Source organism: Salarias fasciatus, chromosome 15, assembly GCF_902148845.1.
Source record: "Salarias fasciatus chromosome 15, fSalaFa1.1, whole genome shotgun sequence".
Taxonomy (NCBI): Eukaryota; Metazoa; Chordata; class Actinopteri; order Blenniiformes; family Blenniidae; genus Salarias; species Salarias fasciatus.
In genome coordinates, this window is record NC_043759.1 from 26,482,883 (window position 1) to 26,505,459 (window position 22,577).

At 46.5% G+C, this 22,577-nt stretch overlaps 1 protein-coding gene across 1 annotated transcript; it reads left to right on the top strand.

The window, feature by feature from the left end:
* The first annotated feature begins 5,878 nt into the window (after nt 1-5,878).
* On the top strand, nt 5,879-8,947 carry LOC115401505 (polyadenylate-binding protein 1-like). The gene is made up of 10 exons (XM_030109757.1): nt 5,879-6,071; nt 6,225-6,418; nt 6,559-6,677; nt 6,768-6,907; nt 6,990-7,084; nt 7,168-7,305; nt 7,474-7,569; nt 7,763-8,005; nt 8,673-8,780; nt 8,822-8,947. Exons 1-10 carry the CDS (start codon nt 5,879-5,881, stop codon nt 8,945-8,947), a joined length of 1,452 nt encoding a protein of 483 aa, XP_029965617.1.
* Nucleotides 8,948-22,577: the final 13,630 nt, after the last annotated feature.

Consider the following 22,577-nt stretch of genomic DNA (forward strand, 5'->3'; position numbering starts at 1 on the left):
TGTTGTCCTGTTGGCTTCATCGAACCCGGACCATCATGCACTGGGGCGGTTCGCAGCCGAGTGTGAAGCGACAGGAATGAGGATCAGCACCTCCAAATCCGAGGCCATGGTCCTCGACCGGAAGAAGGTGGCTTGCCCCCTCCAGGTCGGTGGAGAGACTCTGGCCCAGGTGGAGGAGTTTAAGTATCTTGGGGTCTTGTTCACAGTGAGGGATGGATGGAGGGGAGATTGACAGGTGGATCAGTGCAGCGGCTGCAGTGATGCCGTCGTTGTATCGGTCCGTTGTGGTGAAGAAGGAGCTGAGCCGAAAGGCGAAGCTCTCGATTTACCGGTCAATCTACGTTCCCACCCTCACCTATGGTCATGAACTTTGGGTCATGACTGAAAGGACAAGATCCCGGATACAAGCGGCTGAAATGAGCTTCCTCCGTAGGGTGGCTGGGCGCTCCCTGAGAGACAGGGTGAGGAGCTCAGTCACCAGGGAGGAGCTCGGAGTCGAGCCACTACTCCTCCACATCCAGAGGAGCCAGCTGAGGTGGCTCGGGCATCTGTTCAGGATGCCTCCTGGACGCCTCCCTGGGGAGGTGTTCCGGGCATGTCCCGCTGGGAGGAGACCCCGGGGAAGACCCAGGACACGCTGGAGAGACTACGTCTCTCAGCTGGCCTGGGAACGCCTTGGGATCCTCCCAGAGGAGCTGGAGGAAGAGTCTGGGGACAGGAAGTCTGGGCATCTCTGCTGAGACTGCTGCCCCTGCGACCCGGCCCTGGATGAGCGGTAGAAAATGGATGGAATGATGGATGGATGGATGGAATGGATTCTTGAGGGTGTAGCTCAGTATGAGATCAAATTGCTTTTTGGATATCTCACACAACACCATCTCTCAGAACAGGATTTGCTTTCCAGGATTTATGGTTTTGATTATGGATTTTTAGAAAGAAAAAACCGTCCCACCAAGATTGTTTTGGAGAGTGCTGGTAATGAATTAAATTCTATTCAAACACTGTGTCTGGTGAAAAACATCCCTGTGTTGTTTGGTGACATTATTCCTGCAGGAAACAAAAAGTGGCAGTTTTCACCTTCTCTCACTTCAGGTATGACAGTATATTTAACACATTTGATTGTTGACCACCTCAAGCTGTTCAAGGACTTGTGTCCCCACAGAAACTTGATACCAAAGCATCATTTTATGATCCATTACCCATCTTCCATAAGGAGAATTGGCCCCTTATTGTATACAATGGGGGAAATAAGTATTGAACGCATTAACTGTTTTGTCATTACATTTATTTCCAAAGATGCAATTCATGTGACATTTCTTCCAGACACTGGTATTAACTCAAATAATCCACACATGAAAAGAAATCACAACATTCAAATCCATAAATAGTGATTATGTGGAATTAAGTGCAATAACACAGGAAAAAAGTATTGAACACACTATCTGAGACTCGTTTAATACTTTGTGGAGAAGCCTTTGTTTGCAATGACTGCTTCCAGACGCTTGTTGTATGTATGAACTAATCGCCCACACTGCTCAGGTGTGATTTTTGCCCATTCCTCCGCACAGATTGTCTTCAAATCCTGAATATTCTTTGGTGCCCTCTGGTGAACCCTTGTGTTTAGTTCTTTCCACAAATGTTCGATCGGATTTAAGTCAGCTGATTGACTGGGCCATTCCAACACATTGATTTTCTTTTTTTTAAACCATTCGAGAGTCAACTTTGCCGTGTGCTTCGGATCGTTGTCCTGTTGAAAGGTCCAGCCCCGTCTCATCTTCATCATCCTGGTGGATGGCAGGAGGTTCATCTCAAGAATTTGCCGATAGATGTTTCCATTCATTGCTCCTTCAATTATATGAAGTCTGCCAGTACCACGAGATGAGAAACAACCCCATGCCATGATGTTTCCACCACCAAACTTCACTGTTGGTATAGTGTTATTTGGGTGATGTGCAGTGCCATTTCTCCTCCAAACATGGTGTGTAGTATGACAGCCAAAAAGTTCAATTTTGGTCTCATCTGACCAGACAACATTCTCCCAGTATTCCACAGGCTTATCCAGATGCTGTTTAGCAAACTTTAGACGAGCTTCAACATGCCTTTTTTTGAGGAACGGAGTCTTGCGGGCTGAGCGTCCATAGAGGCCATGGCGGTGGAGTGCATTGCCTATCGTTTTCTCTGTAACACTTGTACCTGCTGCCTCCATGTCTTGCTGGAGTGCTTTCCGGGTGGTCCTTGGCTCTTTGAGAACTCTTCTGACCATCTTTCTGACTCCCTGGTCAGAAATCTTGCGAGGAGCTCCTGTGCGCGGCCTGTTGATGATAAGGTGATGCTTCTTCCACTTGCGGATAATGGCCCCAACGGTGCTTACTGGAATACTCAGATTCTTTGAGATAAGCCTGTAACCAGTTCCATTCTGATGCTGAGCAACAATCAGGCTGCGAAGGTCTTGAGAGAGCTCCTTGCTTTTACCCATCATGAGATGTGTCTTGTTTGACTACTTGGTGAAAAAACAACCTGTTTATAGGGCCATCAGTTAGCACTAACCCAGCTGATGTTGGTTTGCACTTATAGGAAGTACAAAGACTAATTACTTTCAGGTGTGAGATGGTATGGTGCCTTTCCTTGACAAACTATACAGCTTTCCCATGGTGTGTTCAATACTTTTTTCCTGTGTTATTGCACTTAATTCCACATAATCACTATTTATGGATTTGAATGTTGTGATTTCTTTTCATGTGTGGATTATTTGAGTTAATACCAGTGTCTGGAAGAAATGTCACATGAATTGCATCTTTGGAAATAAATGTAATGACAAAACAGTTAATGCGTTCAATACTTATTTCCCCCATTGTATGTGGAGTGTGAGGTTTGAAGCCAAACACAAAGTGTTTAAAGAGTCATTTAAAATTTTCTAAAACATTACCAAATCACTTGCTGGAAAGCATCAGATGTCCATTGCTTATCACTGGGAAACATTCAACCTTAAACAGAAGGAATACGGGCCAGTTAAATCTTTCTCTGTCAGAGACGTGAATGTGGTTAACAATGAAGTGCTTGAAAGGAAACTGTCAAAAGATATTTTCTGTAGACGTTGGGTCAAAGTTGATGGTGTGGAATGTAAAGTTAGACTTGTTTGTATTGCAGTGGAAGAAGACATGCCAGTCTTTTGTCAAATCAGTGATCTCCTTCTGGCGGATGATCACATTTCTTTGTTGAAAAACAAGTCATTCACAGAAAACTTTGATGGCCATCATCATGCATTCAAGGCATCACAAAGCAAGGAAATGTTAATAAAAATGTCTGAGCTTAAATTTCACAAACCATTTGACATTCAAAGCTCCTACAGTGTTGCAGATGAAAGTTCGAACATTCTGCCTTCATTCATCATGTTTTAGGTCAACTGTATTAATGACTGTGAGGGTGAATAAATAAACAATTGTTTGATAATTATGATGTTGTTTTTCAATTAATTTTTACAATTGATTTCGACATATCAGTTTAAATAGACTGACACTTCCATGAGTTAAACTAACACGACCTAAATAGTGAAAAGAGACTCAGCAGTGTTATTTGTCAAATCTCTCAGTGTTACTTTAACACTGTGTTATGAGTTAAAGGATGAACTCTGGCGTAGTGTTAAATGTTTAACTGTTTTGAAAGTGTTATTTTAACTCTGGAGAGTGTGGAGCTATATAAACCCTGAAAAAGTGTTAAAATCAACTCTGTGAGTTAATTCAACACTGGTCTTTTTGCTGAGCAGGGATAATTTGATGATATGTCTGTTTTCACGGGGGAGAAAAGGTGTGTCCTCTGTCGGTTATAAAGGAGCCAGATGGAGGAAAATCTCATGTTTATCACAGACGGAGGGCTTTTGTGTCAAGACTGAAAGTCTGGCTGTTTTGAAAACCGACGACTGAAAGAGAACCGATTTTACAATCAAAAGGGATAGTTTTTACTTACTTTTGCCCAAATTGTGAGATTTCATAATTATTTTCTCCAAGGGAGAAACAATTACTTTTTGCTGAGTCGCACCCTGCTGTCATGTGACCCTCATGACCATACATGGGCGTAGATTACATAATCATTCAGCTGAGAGCAGCGATCAGTCAAACTCTGATCGGTCAGTGGCTGAAGAGGAGTTTCTTCCTCGTCCTCGTCCCCTTTAGCTTCAACACTAAACCTCTGATGTCTTAAAAATCGTTTGTGGGTTTCATCACTTTCTGTTGAACTGAATGAAGAATTGTGTCTCCATACAAGACCGACCCCCTCACAGCAGCATGTTCACCTGTCAGTCAAACTCTGAACAGGATCAGTGCAGCATCTGCAGCGATGCAGTCGTCATATCCAGCTCGTCTTGGTGAAGACGGAGCTGAGTTCTGGACGTGTCCTGCTGGGAGGAGGCCCCGGGGAAAACCTGGACACGCTGGTGAGACTATGTCTCTCGGCTGGCCGAGGAACGCCTCGGGATCCTCCAGGAAGAGCTGGAGGAGGAGTCTGGGGACAGGGAAGTCTGGGAATCCCTGCTTCTGAGACCCAGTCCTGGATATGGACCGGGTGGAAGGATGGATGGACGAACAACAGCCATCCTCCAAGGACTGGCTCCTCCTCACCTGGCAAGTGAGTTCCAGCTGCTACCATCTGGACGGAGATTCATAGTCCCGAGAGTCAGGACCACCCGCTACAGGAACAGCTTTGTTCTTGCTGCTGTTTCTCTTCTCAATAAGACGTCTGTCTTATCTTAACGTGGTCTTAATGTACTGACTTATAACGTACCGACACCTCGACACACTCACGCTGTTCCTGCAGCTGAAACCTTCTCCACCCCTCATAATCATGAGTGCCATGCCGTGCCTCCCTAATGTAAGTGACAAAACTGTGTGTGTGTGTGTGTGTGTGTGTGTGTGTGTGTCACTGTGAGCTCTGAGCTGAGACCTGAGCAGTTTTTCATCCAGTTTGTAAGGTTGCAGAAATGTCATGTTTCAGTAACCGAGAGGTGAAATTGAAAAAGATTTTTTTACCGTGAGCGTCAGAAGCCTTTCATAGAAATAAACTGAAACTGTCAAGTCTGTAGGATCATCCATGTAGCAGGAATGAGTTTATTAAAATGCGTAACCTTTTGGATTTCGTCCAGAAAATCTCTCTGCAGAATGCATTGGAGCGGATGGGAGAAAAATCTGCACTCTCCTCAAACAAACGCACCTGGAGAGAGAAACATTTGAGATAGAGAGAAAATGAAAACACTGTGAGAATCACAAGGACTGTAGCTACGATTTGATGTATCATATGTTCAGATTGAGCCACAAATGTGGCGGTGAGAGAACTCTACTTCATTAACACTGTAGTGAACATAATGTCCCCAGCTGGTTTCCATAGCAACAATGTGTGCAGATCACTATGGGGAATTTGATGACATCATCCTCCATTGAAACACTGAACCAAAGTGAAGCTGTGATGACATCACCAGAGCTGATGTACTGGACCTCCAGACTCAGCTCTCCATTCTGAACTATTCAGAGCTCCGGATCGGCACAGCGGCCTACTGAGGAGAGACATCACCCACCAGCGAGTTAGACACTTCTGACTGAGCTTCTGTTAGCGAGATCTTTCTGGATTTCAGTTTGAGAGCACATTTTTACAGAGTAGAATCTCCTGACAGTGTTTCATGAGTACATTTGGCCAGGAGAGAGAACCTTTCGAGCAGCGTTCACTGAGAGATGTAAGAAAACTTGTTTTTAAGTGAGAGTTTCTATAAGTTTCCACTAAAACTGGGAATAGTATTTGTCATTGCTGTGATATTGCAGATTTATGCAAATAATGACGTTCTGAACCAATGTCTTTTCAGTTGTCAGGTTCCGGGAAGAGAAAGACAATGATTATGGACCAGTTTGCGCCCATAAACCCTTCGGCTTCTCTCTATGTGGGAGACCTGCACCCCAGCACCACTGAGATGATGGTGTATGAGGCCTTCAGCCAGGTGGGGCCCGTCATCTCCGTGAGGATCTGCAGACACCGCCTGACCCGCCGCTCCCTTGGTTATGGTTTTGTTAACTTCCAGAACCGCCAAGATGGTGAGTTTTATCTAAACAAGCTCTAAAAGAGGCGCTGTGCCTCCAGAGTGTCTTTCTTCATGTTTTCAGTCTTAGTCCTGTGTGATGCTGCATCTCGAGGGGCGACCCTGTTAACAAGCTGTTGTTTTGTCTTTTCTTGTGGTCTGTGTGTAGCTGAGCGAGCCCTGGATGAGTTGGCATTCACTACGATCAACGGCCGGCCGGTTCGGATCATGTGGTGCCAACATAACCCCTCCCAGAGAGCCAGCGGAGCGGCCAACATCCTCATCAAGAACCTCGACAAGTCCATCGACAGCCTGGCCCTCCTGGACACGTTCTCGGCCTTCGGGACAGTGCTGTCCTGTAAAGTGAGTTCGGGGGCCTTGCTCTGTTGACATGTAGAGCGTTTACTTTGCATAACAGTCTTGAATCTTGTGGAGTTGATTGTTTTTGTGGAAATGCATGATGCTTGTGAATGTTTCTGACTCCTGGGTCTTCTTCTTTCCAGGTGGCCTGTGACGACAACAGCATCTCCAGGGGTTACGGCTACGTGCAGTTTGAAACTGCAGAGGCCGCTGAGCAGGCCACGAAGAGGCTGAACGGAATGCTGTTTAACGACCAGCAAGTGTAAGTGTGACTTCTGCTCCTCAAACTGCTCCATCCTGCTACTGCAAGTTATGAAGGCAGGTTTATGTTTCATGATGTTTTCTTCAACAGAACGATCGAACCGTTCCAGCCCTATGAGGACAGGGAGGCTGAGCTGGCCATACAGTCCAGGGAGTTTACCAACGTCTATATCAAGAACTTTGGAGATGACTTGGATGATGGGAGGCTAAAAGAGCTCTTCAGCAGATACGGTAAGAGAGTCAGATTTAATCTCCACTCAGCATTCACAGCTGAGGATGTGAATCGATATTAATCATCTGCTGTTTATGACAGGACCAACATCCAGCGTCTGCGTGATGAGGGACGAGAACGGAGGGTCGAAGGGATTTGGATTTGCCCGGTTCGAGACACACGAGGACGCACAGAAGGTAAGAACCACTTCTGAGGACGACTGATGGATAGATGACACATTCTGCTTCAAATCACGATGACCATGTTTATTTCCTCCCAGGCGGTGGACGACCTCAACGGCAAATATTTCAACGGCCGGCAGCTGTTCGTGAGCCGAGCCCAGAGGAGAGGAGAGCGGCAGATCGAGCTCAGGCGCCGGTTTGAGCCCGAGACCCTGGATCGTGGGGCCAGGTATCAGGTCAGTAGGTCACTGAACTCATGTCCCGTCACTTTTTGAGGAGCAGATCCTTCACCCTCAGAATGAAAGTGGCAGAGGACCTTTGAGTCCAGGCTGTACTGTTTACAGAGAGTGAATGACTATTATTCGGTTTGGCACTAACTTCTCCTTTGTCCTTGAATTAACTAGGGGGTCAACCTGTACATCCACAACTTGGACTCGGGCATGGACGAGGAGCGTCTGTACAGAGCTTTCAGTCCATATGGAAGCATCGTAAGCGTCAAGGTGAGCAGTCAAGTAGCAGTGAATTACAAACTTTAATGGATTTCTAATTCCTAATTCCTGTCGTATGTCAATACGTCCTGTGTAAACTAAGGTGACAGGCATTTTGAATGAGTAGGAACTCTGAGAAAGACGATGTTCAATTGAATTTTTTCATACCTGAACTGAAAGAGTTAAACTTGTGTCTCTTCCACAGGTGGTGAGAGAGGGGGAACGGTGCAAAGGCTATGGGTTCGTGTGTTTTTCGTCCCCAGAGGAGGCCAGCAAGGCCATGAAGGAGATGAACGGCCGCGTGTTGGGCACCAAAGCCCTCTATGTGGTGCTGGCCTGGGCTCGCCCCGGTGTCACTCTCCAGCAGGGGCCCTGTATGCGACCCCGACGGGAGGCCTACATGGGAACAAGGTATCAGCCCTACATGAGACCCCGGCGGGAGCCACAGGTACACCCCCAGCAGCAGCCTCACCCAGACCTGCAGCAGCCTCACCCAGGCCTGCAGCAGCAGCCTCACCCAGGCCTGCAGCAGCAGCCTCACCCAGACCTGCAGCAGCCTCACCCAGGCCCCCAGCAGCAGACTCACCCAGACCTGCAGCAGCAGCCTCACCCAGGCCTGCAGCAGCAGCCTCACCCAGGCCTCCAGCAGCAGACTCACCCAGACCTGCAGCAGCAGCCTCACCCAGGCCTGCAGCAGCAGCCTCACCGAGGCCTCCAGCAGCAGCCTCACCCACGCCTCCAGCAGCAGCCTCACCGAGGCCTCCAGCAGCCTCACCCAGACCTGCAGCAGCAGCCTCACCCAGACCTGCAGCAGCCTCACCCAGGCCTCCAGCAGCAGCCTCACCGAGGCCTCCAGCAGCAGCCTCACCCAGACCTGCAGCAGCAGCCTCACCCAGACCTCCAGCAGCCTCACCCAGGCCTCCAGCAGCCTCACCCAGACCTCCAGCAGCCTCACCCAGACCTCCAGCAGCAGCCTCACCCAGACCTCCAGCAGCCTCACTCAGACCTCCAGCAGCCTCACCCAGGCCTCCAGCAGCAGCCTCACCCAGGCCTCCAGCAGCAGCCTCACCCAGACCTCCAGCAGCCTCACTCAGACCTGCAGCAGCCTCACCCAGACCTGCAGCAGCCTCACCCACACCAACAGTGGCGGCCTCGTGCACGTGCCCGACGTGAGCCCCACCAGCGTCCACAACCTGGGCCCTACTTGCGCCCTCAGCGAGAGCGTAACGCACGCTTCCAACGTGGGCCCCACACGCTCCCCCAGCAGGAGGCCCACTCATCCACCCAGTGGGAGCCTTGGGAATGCCCCAATTGTGGGTACAACATTCGGCCCCGTTATGACCCCGATGTGCAGCCCCGGCAAGATTCCCACGTGTGCCCCCGGTATTGACCCTACATTCGGCCCCGGTTTGGACCCTGACTACGAAGAGATGGAATCGTTTCATGGAAAGATGAAGAAAGGCGAAAAAGACAACAAAAAGATAGAAAGAAAGAAAGAAAGAGGCATCGAAGAAGCAAAACTGCATACAAAAATGAGTGATATTATGAACACGGAAGGAAGGAAAGAAAGAAAAAGGAAGTCAAGCACTGAAGAAGAAAAACCTCTGAAAACATCGATAAAATCTTCAGTCCAAACACAGAGGGAAGGAAAGAGACACAGAAGCATTGAAAAGGAAAATGAAAAAAAAATTACTATCTCTCTTAAAAACATAAAAAAAAATAAACATTTGAATGCATCAAACAAATCTTGAAGAATCTGTCTTTGATCGATGTAGTTTCCATGATGAAAAGGAGGAAGAAGAACCTCAGTCTGACTCAGAAACAGCCTGTTGTGAGGAGGGCTCGTCAGAGCCACTTTTTAGAGCGCTGAAACTCTGAACAAAGGATGAATTTGGGACAAACAAACTTAAATCTTATATGTTTGGGCTTCTGAGACCGATATGACATGACTGAAAAATAGCATAATATGTCCCCTTTAAGTTTTGGCAAGTTTAAAATCAACCTACATCTGACACATAAAGCAGTGACTGAATTACAGACAGCAGTGTTTTCATGTGTCACAACAGTCATGCAGACATCAGGAGTTCTACCATCTTCTGCACTCGTTACAGTATCAATTCTCCATTATCCACAAAGTAAAGAACCCTCATAGTCATTATTAAACACAATAAGTGTTTAAAAGTCAAAAGTGAAAAACAAGCAGAAGTACTGGACGGTGGTTGAGAAACACTTTTTTCAATAAAAACTCTGAGAGAACTAACAGAGCAAGCAGATTTCCAGCAGATAAAAACACACTGCTCGGCCCTGAGGCCTGCTGGCTGCAAAGTTATAGATCAGAACCTGAAAATTCTGTGAGACACTTTGTGTGAGTGTCACAGATATCGTCCATTTGGGAGGACGCCGTATAATCCACGTCACCTGGGGCCCTTGTGTACGAGGATTGAACGTGGATCGCTTTGTCTGCCATCCATTTATGCAAATGGATTTAATACGATTGTTTTTAATCGGATTGAAAAAACCACCCATGTGAACTGGACCAATGCTGCAGCAAGAGTTCTGACCAGAACCAGCAGGAGAAATATCAGCCTAATCTTAGCTTCTCTTCACTGGCTTCCTGTTCAATCTCGGACAGGATTTACCAAATCCTTCTCTTCACCTATAAAGCCCTTAATAACCAGGTCCCAACATTTTCTCATATTCTCAAAAATGGGGTGGTGCTATAACAAGGACCAGACGGGGCCAGAGTGAGCTGCACTGCCTCTGCTTCATGCAGTGGCTCCGCCCCCCGTTAGGGGGAGCTAGTGAGCTGGACAGAGTGTCAGCCTGCAGCAGTGAGAGAAGAAGACTGAGCAGTGTGGCTGCTGTTGGTTTTTCCAAGCTTCATTTCAAACAGCATCGAAAATACCTGCCTGTAAGTACTCGAGTATACTTAGTTGATGTTCAGGATGGAGGTGAAACTGATACTTGTGAGTTTGTCGGTTTGTTTTGAAGCTTCAACGCAGATGCTAATTCCGTTAGCATGTTAATGGCGTTTCCATTAATAGTTAGCATTGAGCTAGCGGCTTTGATTTTAAATACTGACTGGTTTTGTTTTCAGACAGTGATGTACGTTGTGATCCATCTTGAGTATTTGTTCACTTCATTGTATATCTGGTTTGTTTCAGTTTTACAGCCTTCAGGAGAAAGTAATAAAAGCTCAGAGCAGCTGAAATCTCCTGCTTTCTTTCTGAAGAACTGTTCTCTACAGGCCAAACTGAACCCAACATTATTAATGTTCATGAAGTTGAATAGAACTTGAATTTGTTGGTTATAAAGTTATTTACATCATTAATGCAGTTATTGAACCGTTGAGGTACTTAATTGTTGCTTATTGCTGCTTATTTTGAGAAAGAGAATATATTTATTTATTTAATACTGCAGTAATATTTTTTTAATCTTAAATCAAGTGATGACTATATTCAGACCAATACCTTTGCCAGTAAAAACACCTGTTAGACAAGCACAAACATGTAAACCTTTTTTTTTAATGTTTTCGTTCCTCCATCTCTCATTTATGTGCTACAAACAAGTTAAAGCTGTTACCCACACTTCACCACTTCAATGTGTCAGGTTGTGGTTAATGTTGCTCCTGGTCGAGACAGCCTGACTCTCACATAAACACCCGGAAAAGGAGGAAAGACACAGGACAGGATGAATAACTGATATTTCCCACTATCTGTATTCTTCTTCCTTTTTGAACTTATTTAGTATTGTGATGGGATATGACTTAAAAAAAAAAAAAACATTTCAGATTTGTTTCCAATGAGATTTTATCAAGTTGATATTGTTGCTTTGCTGTTGTAAACATTACTGTTACTGCTCTAGAAACAACGTTTAGTTCTATTTTAAATATCAAATTCAGATCCTTTTCCAAATTCATAATTTATTTAAAAAATCGATATATTTATATTTGTTTAAAGCAATTATTCAGAAATAAATATTAAGATTATTGATAGAGGCCCTGAAAAAGTCATAATTGTCACCCAGCTTTATGCCACCATGAACTCTAAACTGTTCTTCCTTTATATGTTGACTTTAATAAGCTTTCTTGTGTGTCTCAGTGAAAATGCTGGTGCAGGTGAAGCACAACCAACAGCAGAAGTACGTGAAGCTGGATGAAGCTGAAGGACAGTTTGACTTTCTTCAATTCCATGAAAAAGGTAATTAAAGGGCAACTCCGGTTTTTTGACACCTGGACCTTATTTCTAGGTGTGTGCATGCTCATATGCTCACTCAGACAAACATCGTGCAGCTCGGAGTCCTTCAGAAGTTATTTAGATCCAACCGATGTAGCCTCACTAGCGGGGATGCCACAGCAATGGAGCGTCAGCGCGGGACATCATCTCTGCAAAGTCGCTCATTTCGGCTGTATTTCTTCATCCATCGCCAGTGTTATCATAAAGTCAGCTCGTCTACCGTCTTCAGGTGGGTCAGCTGAAGAGCTGACAGTTTTCGCTAACTTAGCCACAATTAGCTCGGATGGGAACGTTGCGGCGCTCCTCTCCCCAGCAGAGAGGCACTTTGAGTCGGCCTCGGCTGTCACGGTGCCCCGGCGTCTGATTTCCAGGGGCCGAGTTGGAAAACGGCCCTCAGCTGCTCCACGGAGGCTCCGGACACCCGCGAAGACGCACGGCTCACACGCGGCCGCTGGGCCGCTGGACGTCTCTCCTCACCGGGAGGATGCGTATCTCCACTCCCCGGCAGATGCGCGCTCCGGGCCGGCCGCGGGACGCACGACGGCCCGCCGCGCCGAGGCCGGTGCTCTCTCCTCGCCGGGAGGAAGCGTATCTCTGCTCCCCGGCGGATGCGCGCTCCGGGCCGGCCGCGGGACGCCGCGCTGCGGCCGGAGCTCTCTCCTCGCCGGGAGAATCCAGATCTCCGCCGCCCGGCGGATGCACGCTCCGAGCCAGGCCGCGGGACACCGCCGGAGGCCCCCCTTCCGACCGAAAGGCAACCCAGCGCCGATGGAGGAAAAATACAGCCGAAATGAGCGACTTTGCAGAGATTATGTCCCGCGCTAACGCTCCATTGCTGTGGCACCCCCGCTAGTGCGGCGACATCGTTTGGATCTAAATAACTTCTGAAGGACTCCGAGCTGCACGATGTTTGTCTGAGTGAGTATATGAGCATGTACACACCTATAAATAAGGTCCAGGTGTCAAAAAACCGGAGTTGCCCTTTAAGCTTATTTCAGTTTGGCTTAAAGGTACAGTGGACGATGTTCTTAGCCAATGAATTTCGGGATGTGAATCTCAACTATTGGTCCTCCAACATGTTAGTCACGCTGGAGAAATGCTCGCGTCACGCCGTCAAGCGGCTCGTAGGAGCAGCAGAGCAGGCAGGATGGTCTGGCACATGGGCGTTCTTCAAAAAGCGAGTAACAGACGTTTGGCTTCGACTTTTTCTAGAAAATCGTCCACTGTACCTTTAAAGGTGCATTAAGGAGTTTGCGCGTTTTGTGCGAAACAGCGCCCCCTGCAGGCCTTGAGCGTAATGCAGCTTAGTGAAAAACTCGTGCCTGTGACTCGCGTGCACGGAAGAGGGGAACTTCTTCCTCGCTCTTTTAGTAGCGCTCGAGTAAAATGTAAGTTTCTTCTCCCTGGTGGAGTCTGTGTGGAGCTGTGGCAGTGCTAGAAGCCAGTCTGTTCTTACTTTCTGGAAGCTCCTGCTCAGTTGTTGCTCACTAAGCATCTGGCGGAGTAATGGCGGACAAAACGAAACCTAACCAGCCGGAGCGTGCATTACGTCATTCCTCTCAAATTCTCCCCAAAAAAACTCTGGTGTCGGACCGGCACTGTGACTTTCAAGTGACAGTTTAGCGCTGTTAGAGGAACTTGTAATGAATATGTCAGGGCACATTGTACACATCATTAAAAATGTGTAACATATTTATGGTGGAAAATAAGTATTTTTAAAGTTGAAAAACTCCTTAATGCACTTTTAAAGCTCGTGTCCGGAGTTTTGAAAGAGAGAGGTTTTTTTAATCCAACGTCTCAGGTTCCCCCTCCCTCTGCTTTCATGAGCGACCAAGCCACGCCCCTTTAATTGTGCACGCGAATTATCTGTCGGGTGAAAATGAGAGCCTCTGAGTCCTACAGCATCCTCCATGTTGAGCTGTTTACGGTGGATGTTCAGCAGACAGTGGATATATCCGAGGTGAGCGCGGCGGCTGCTGCGTTGCTAACTCTCCTCTGCTGGGCGAGCGGCCGTGCTCTCTGGCTGCTCCACACGTTGATTGACAGCGCAACAAGGCGGAAGCTCGCAATCTATTGGCTGACGCTGACCGGCGCTTTTTTGGATAACATGGGGGTCTATGAGACGAAGGCGGGGCTCATAAATACTTTTTTATATTGCTTTATGCTAATATTATATTGTAGTATCGAACCAGACTGACACATTTAAGCTCTGTTGAAAAATGATACATACGTTGGAAACGGACGGAAACTCCGGACACCAGCTTTAAGAAAAAGGCTTGATAACTGAACCACATTCTTTAAAAACTTCACTCTTGTACTCTGGTTTTGATACATGCCTGTTGCAGAATCTTTGAATGAATCTATCCAACTTGAACAGTTATTGACTGGGAGGCAAAAGACACTGCAGACTTTGAAAGCACATTAAGCACATTTTTATGCCACTGTTTTTCAGTCTTCCAGAGATGTTGCCTGCCACCTGATGTTAACTTTATATACAAGGATGCAACAGGGACAGAAGTTGATGCAGAAATATTCAGCGACCTGGTTGGACAAGGCAATGTGGTGCCGACAGTATTCTCAAGTCAAGGTGAGATATGAAATCAGGCATAATAAAGCACTCTGCACCCTACTGAATAAAGTTAGCAAATATTATGTCTCCTAATCCTTTAGAATTTTCAGACTGCTCCTTGTCCTCTGCTTCTGAGGTTTGAGTCAAGCTCCAGCACAAGTGGAACGATAATGTTCGATGAGATCCCTGGAAGAGACAGAGAATAAACAAGATGCAGCATCAGCTAAACAGGTTATAATAAAGCTTGATTTTCATTAGTTTCCTCTTACACTACAACGGTGTCAGTCTGAGTCTGTAGAAAAGCTGTTTGTCACCATATCTTGTTTTTGTTAGTTGATTGAAGCCATACTACGAGGCAGGTCTGGTGGTGAAGAAGTACTGAAGGAGGACCAAACAACAGAGACCCTGACAGATACCACAAGAAGACAAATGGTCAACATACTGGTGGCTCCCATGATTGACAGTCATGGGTATGTGTGTTTCCATATTTTCTTTATTTGTACAAATTAACGGCATGCCATGACATGAATCAAGATAATTGATCATTATTATTGTATCTCCTTTCAGACACCTCCCCACTCAGGCAGTCAGAGAGGAAAATGCACTTGGGATCGTGACACTGTTCCCTTCTCTCAAGGATCCATATACCCAGAAAGGCTATGTCATTGTCATTTTTATTGTTTACATGACTATTTTCATGTTGTTCTTGCATTTTCATTTATGTCATTCAGTGCATGTTTTGGTCTGAAGCGATGTGCGTAACACTGACATGAATTCTCTGAGATTTCTCATGAACTAAGTACTGACAATGCATTTAACCTTTTTCATTTTAGGAACACTTCTGTGATGCTGCAAGCAGCACAGGATATATTTCCTGGCGTCTGAAAACAGTCCAAAGGAAAATTTGGCGAGGATCTGAAGTGCCACCAAGTAGCCCTTCAAACTTTTCCTCAGGAGGGCCAAAGTTGCAACGGATTGTCAATGTTGACGGCAGCTTGATGGGGATGCTTGTTAAGAGGCAGTGTAGTGGCTAAATGTCTGTTCTTAAATTCTTTATCATTTCCTTCTTCAGATTCATTCAAATAACCACTCAGTCAGACGGAAAGAATGAGTCTACTCGTGTTAAAGTTTGAACGACGATAGAAAACAGTGTGTTCGCCCCGTCTTTTAATGAATCTCTCCAGAAAAAACACATCCTTTTCACATCATAAATGCGTGAGCTCCAAAAACGTCATTGCTCAGCGTCAGTTCTTATTGGCTATTTACTCTGGAAAATCTAACATCACAATGAATGCAAAATTATAAAAATACAAATTATAACAGTAATGCAGCTATAATATCACAAATATTCTGCAGCATGCAAATACTGAACATTTCCAAATAATAACAAGTGAAAATGAACTTAAATTATTCAATAGAAAATGGCACCAATATTTCCGGCCCCTAATTGCTCATCGTGGGGATGACAATTACACCAAACTAAATAAACTCAAGAGTCATTTTCTATATTCAAATCCCCATTATGTACTTGTACTAAGGTCTAAACTAACACAAAACTAAATACGCTTTCTAGCACATAATAAACTGAAATAAAACATCTTTCATTGTCCATGAGATTCTTCCATCTCCAGCAAGAGACACAACTTGTCAATGGGTCTCTCAAGGGTGTTGGTCTTCGTTTTGACAAGGACCCGACGAACAAAGCCTTGGGCGTCGGGGATGGTCTTCACCACTTTACCCATCAACCAGGACCCTCTTGGAGCCCTTTCATCCACGATGAGTACGACATCACCTTCTTTCACGTTTCTCCTCTTTTCCAGCCACTTCTGCCGTTCTTGTAGGAGGGGCAAGTATTCCCTTGACCAACGCTTCCAGAAGATGTCGGAGATGTACTGCACCTGCTTCCATCTTCGTTTGCAGTACAGGTCTTCCTTCTGAAACATGCCTGGAGGGAGTGCTGGCTTTCCCTTGAACAGGAGAAGATGGTTTGGTGTCAGTGGCTCGAGGTCGTTGATGTCGTCAGATGACTTTGTAAGTGGTCTTCCGTTAACCACTGCTTCCACTTCACACATCACAGTGTGCAGACATTCGTCGTCGAGTAACTGAAGCTTCAGGACACTGGAAAGTACCTTGCGCACTGTTCTTATTTGGCGCTCCCAGATCCCGCCATGGTGCGACCCAGCGGGCGGGTTGAAGATCCAGGTAACTCCTCTTTGCAGCAGAGCTTCAGAGATTTGGGATTGATTCCACTCCTTTATCGCCTTGCGGATCTCGTGCTCTGCAGCCACCAGGTTCGTACCGTTATCAGATCTCATAACTTCCACTTGGCCTCGTCTCGCTATGAATCGTCTCACGGCGTTTATACAGGAATCTGTATCCAGAGAATGTGCGATTTCAATGTGGATGGCTCTGACTGTGAGGCAAGTAAACAAAACTCCGTAACCCTTGACTCGCGCTCGTCCACGCTTTGCTTCAAAGGGGCCGAAAAAGTCTACACCGACATTGGTGAACGGTGGTTGGTCTGGCTGAAGACGATCTGGTGGTAGATCCGCCATCTTCTGTTCACCAACCGCAGCTTGACTCTTCCGGCATTTCACGCACTTTGAAAGCACACTTCTCACTGCTGCATTCCCTTTGCATATCCAGACCCTTTGTCTCAAGCGAGCGAGGGTGTGGTTCCTCCCTCCATGTCCAGTCTCCTCATGTGCGTTCCTGATGATCAGAGTTGTGACATGATGGTTTTTTGACAAAATGGCCGGATGTCTTGTGTGTTCTGGCAAGGCTGCCTGGCGCAGTCTTCCACCAACCCGGATGACGCCATCTTGGAGGAAAGGATCCAATCTCATAATAGAACTGCTTCTCCTGATCTTTTTACCCGTCTGCAGCGCAAAAAGTTCCTCATGGAAGGTTTGGCTTTGGCTCAACTGGATGATAGCAGTTTCAGCTCTCCTGATGTCCTTGACAGTCAGATGAGTACCTTTCACACCCGATTTCCACTTATGCATGTGGTCTTCGACAATCTTGGGTTTTACTCCTTGACTGTCTGGAGACTGGGTTTGGGACTCAAAGATCTTCCTTCTTTCAGACAGATTTTTAAGCAGCTCCTTCAGCTTCAACATCCAGGCGATGGCCTTCCTCAGACTGTGCCAGTTGGAGTAATGATGAATCAGCTTGAAGAGAAGATCTGTGCTTGAGTTGATGGCACTGACGATGTTCACGCTGATCTTGCGCTTCAACTCTGCATCGTCATTGCTTATCTCTCTTGAGAACTCTGGCAGGACCGGCCAGTGAGATTTGTCCTTGGCAAGGAAGTCAGGACCTTCAATCCAACTCTGACACCTCAGGAAGTGTTCTGCCTTCATCCCTCGCGATGCGTGGTCAGCTGGATTAGAAGACGTGCTGACATATCTCCACTGTGCGGGTCTTGTGTTCTCTCTGATTGTCAACACTCTGTTCGCAACAAAGGTTTTAAAGCGAGCGCCGTCATTGTCAATATATCGGAGGACAGTGGTGCTATCTGTCCATAGCACAGACTCTTTGAGATCCATCCGAAGTTCTCGCTTCATGAGCTTGTCCATTTTCACCGCGATGGTAGCTGCCGTCAGCTCAAGGCGTGGCACGGTGACTGGCTTGAGCGGTGTCACTCTTGATTTCCCAAGAAGAAACGAGCAATGGACTTGGCCGTGGCTGTTCTTGATGCGGATGTAACTGACAACGCCGTAGCCCTTCTCGCTAGCGTCAGAGAAATGGTGCAGCTGTGCTGACACTACTGGACCAAATCCCTCAGGTTTGATGCACCTCCTGACAGAGAAACTGGCAAACTGGCTCAGGTCAGACAGCCAGGCAAACCATCTGGTTGCTACATCTTCGGGAATCTCATCATCCCAGGAGAGTTTCATTCGACAGAGATTCTGCACGATGATCTTGGCGAGGAGAATGAACGGCGACAGGAAACCAAGGGGGTCGTAAATCGAGCTCACGACTGAAAGAATACCCCTTCTGGTAACAGGCATGTTCTTCACCAGGATGCGGAATCTGAAGGAATCTGATTCAATGCACCAGTCCACTCCAAGCGCCCTCTCCATGGGTAGCTTGTCTTTGTCCAAATCCAGATTCTTGATTTCTTTTGCACGTTCATGTTCGGGAAGTGATGACAATACTTCACGGCTATTGCTAGACCATTTAGTCAAACGGAACCCTCCACTTCTGCAAAGTGCAATGAGGTCTTTGGTCAAGGAAGTAGCCTTCTTCTCGTCAGATGCTGAGACGAGACAGTCATCTACATAGAAGTGCTCAAGAACTGTAGTTACTGCCTCAGGTGATGACCTCTATTTCTCATCCTCTGCAGTCCGCCGCAAAGCGTAATTGGCACAGCTAGGGCTGGACTTGGCCCCAAACAGGTGGACGACCATCTTGTACTCATGCAGAGGCTGGTTCAAATCTCCTTCTGGCCACCAGAGGAATCGTAGAAGATCTGAATCTTCATCTGGAACTCTCACCTGATGGTACATCGCCTCGATGTCGGAGATGAGTGCGATGTGGTCACGGCGAAACCTCGTCAGGACTCCAACCAGACTGTTCGTGAGGTCCGGCCCCTGTAACAACTCCTCGTTCAATGACTTCCCTTGGAACGAAGAGGCGCAATCAAAACGACCCGCAACTTCCCTTTTTGGGGATGAACCACGCCATGATGGGGAATATACCATACTCGTCCATCGTTGCGGTTGCGCTCGTTGGCAGGAACTTCCACTGCATAGCCTTTGCTCAGCAGGTCTGACATGAAGGACTTGTATTCATCATGGAAGGTGGAGTTCTTGGCGAGTTTCTTTTTCAGGCTCGATGCTCGTTGCTCTGCAGCACACCTGTTGTTTGGCATCACAACGTCTTTGTTTCTCAGAGGCATTCCGATGCAGTAGTGTCCATTAATTTTCTTGGTTGTTTCAGTCACACACTGCATAAATTGGATATCTTCTCGTGACATTTCAGACTTCTCTTCGCAGGCTTGCTCTGGAAAATCATGACTGTACTGCTGCAACAGCATGTTGTCCACACTGCTGACTGATAGTCTGTTAACCGAAGCACCATGACTACAGTGACTTGACTTGTGGTCGTTGTCTTTCTTCAGAGGGCCGTTCACTACCCAACCAAGGGTTGTCTTTATGGCATAAGGCCCGTCCTCTTGACTGTGGATTATCTTCCAAGGCTCCATTGCAGAATGAGCGTTCATTCCGATGAGCATCTCCACATCTGCGTCAATCTGTGGGAGCCGCACTTGGTTCCGCAGATACGGCCATCTTTCCAGGTCCTTCTCTACTGGAACATTCTCCTTCGTTACAGGTATGTCCGTGTGGGTGTAAACATCTGGCAAACTGATGTACTTGTTCTCTGTGAGACCACACACCTCTAGATCTGAAAGGACGAAGCAGGAAATAGGCTTCTCTTGTCCCATGGTACGGAGTAGCACTTGAGTCTTCTTACCATTGACACCAAGACGTCTCATCAATCTTTCAGAGCAAAACGTTGCTGAACTTCCTGAGTCCATGAACGCATACGTTTCTATGATGTTGTTGCTTCTCTTGGATTTGACGCGCACTGGCACAATGGAGAGGATACAGTCGCTGCCTCCGGCCCCGGTGACTGCTGACAGTTCACTCTTGGATGACACCTGCTCTTGTGGAGTTGAATGTTTACTGGTGGAGCCTTCACTTGACTTCTCAGATTTGGCAGTTACTTGATTGTCATCTTCCTCTCTTTTCGTGTGAAGCAGACTTGGGTGTTTCTTGCTGCAAATTTCACATGTGACTTTCTTTTTGCAGTCTTTTGCCATGTGCCCCTGAGTCAGACACCCAAAACAAAGCCCTTTTCCTTTAAGGAATTCAACTCTCTCTTTATTCGGCAGACCTCTGATTTTGTTGCATGCATTCAGAGCGTGTCCCTTATTGCAGTACAAACATGGCTCTTGAAAGGCATTGCCGGTCTGCTTAATCTTTCTTGATTCAGAGGAATCGTCGGCTGGCGTTACACTTGTAGCTAGGCCAGTGGTTCTTTTCAGTCGCCCTGTTGCAGGTTTAGCGCTGAATTTACTCCTTTCTTTGACATCTGAAGGGTCTCTGACATCACCGAACAGTAGGTCTGAAGCTATCTTAGCTTGTCTGTTGATGTACTCCACAAGATCGGCAAAGTTTGGTCTTTTTCCTTCCTTCTCTTGAATGTCGAAAGCTACAACTCTCCATCTTTCGCGAAGCCTGAAGGGCAACTTGTGGACAACGATCTGAAGGTTGCTTGGGCTGTTCATTTCCTCGAGGTACTCCAAGTCCTTTATAACATTGTTGCATCCAGTGAGAAAGATAGAGAAGCTGTGAAGTGACTTAGAATCTTCTGCTTTGACTTGAGGCCATTTGACAGCCTTGTCAACATATGCCGCAGCTATTCTCTGTTCGTTGCCATAGTGATAAGTCAAGAGCTTTCTTGCCTCTTCATAGCCTTGTTGTGCGTTCATGTGTTGGCAACTTCTCACCAATTCTCTCGGTTCACCTGTGGTGAATTGTTCCAAATAATACAAACGATCTGCATCGTTGTCTGTCCGACTGTGAATGATGTGCTCGAACGCCCTCAGGAACGGCAGGAACTCAAGAGGATCGCCACTGAACTCAGGGACTTTTCGTTGGGGTAAGTTGGCTAGTCTTTGTTGCGTGACTAACATCTCAGTGATATCCTTCTGTTTTAATATCACTTCACCGAGCTCAACTTGCCTTGCTCCAAGACGTGTGCCTGCAACATCATCGATTTCATTCTTCACTTGCACATAAGGCGTGTGCCTAGCTGGAATATGAAGTACAGTGTTATCTGGGATAACTCGTGGGAGGCTGGTCAATTTTGGTTTGACATCCGGAGCATCAGGTGGAATGGTTGCGGCTGCATGCATGTTCTCCTTGAGGTATGAACTCATTCCATCACCCATATTCTCATATTCTTCCAGCACTCGTAGTTTTGCTGTGGACTCTGCGAGAGCAGTCTCAACATCCAGCTTCTCCATTTGAGTCTTTATCTGAATTTTCTGAACCTTCAGCTGAGCTGTTAGCTGTGCTTCCATTTGAGCCTCTTCCAATTGCAGTGCCTCTTTCTTTTCAAGTGCTGCTGCACGGGCGAGTAAAGCTGCTCTGTGAGCTTCTTCTTTTCTACGTGCAGACGATGCATGAGATGATGCGCTGGATCCCCTGGAGTGTTTACTGCATACACTGTGTGCTGGGATTGAAACGTGCCTTTTGCACCGTGGACACACTATCATCAGAATGCGCCTCTTCAGCAGCAGGCTCCTTTGGGTGTTCACTTGTGGAGTCTTCCTGCACACTCACAGCCTCTTCATGAGCAGCCTTGGCTTGCTGTTTTACTTTTATTATCCACTGCTCCAACGTGGTCAAAAAGTTCTCATACTTTGTGAGATTGGGCTCACTCCAATACTGCTGGTCAGCTTTTCTTTCTTCGTCTGATAAGAGTTCACTAACTGCATTATTCACTTCAATAAACTCGTTCAGTAATTTTGAGTATTCACACAGATGATCCTTTTCCACCACAAGTGCATTGGAATCATTGCTCATTAGAGTTTCAATCTCCGCTGCTTTGGAGGCAAGGCGTGCTAAAACACGTTTTCTTAGAGTCATTTGTTTATCAAGTTTCTCTGCTAATGCCTTTGGGGTTAACTTGATCCTTCTTTTAGGGTCTAGTGCGACATCGCCCTCCATCTTGCTTTTTTCAGACATTTCGAATGGCTATTCAAGTTAAATAAGTCTCAGCAAACTCCATCAAACCTCTGAAATCCAAATTAGCTGTCCTTTAATCTTAAAACATGTAGTTTTCCAAAAGAAGATTTAAGGTCTTATTTCCAGAGGCAAATATGAGCTTCTTCTTAGCTGTTATGACTTTCTAACAACAGCACGTTTCTCAAAATGTCTTCTTTAGCTTCTTAATCAGCAGCTTAACAACTCTTGAAACTTTAAATATGATGAATCAGCCACTTTACTTGGCGTCGATTTTTTACAGTGCAACTGTCAACTTCACGTCGGATTTTTACAGTGCAAAAATCATCCGTTTCACCATAAACTCGCGAGGGCTTCAGCATTGCTTATCCGTGCATTCAAACGAGATATTTGTACTCATCCATCATCAGTGAAGTCGTCTGGAAACCGTAGGTGAGCGCCGCACTCCTCCTCCTTCAG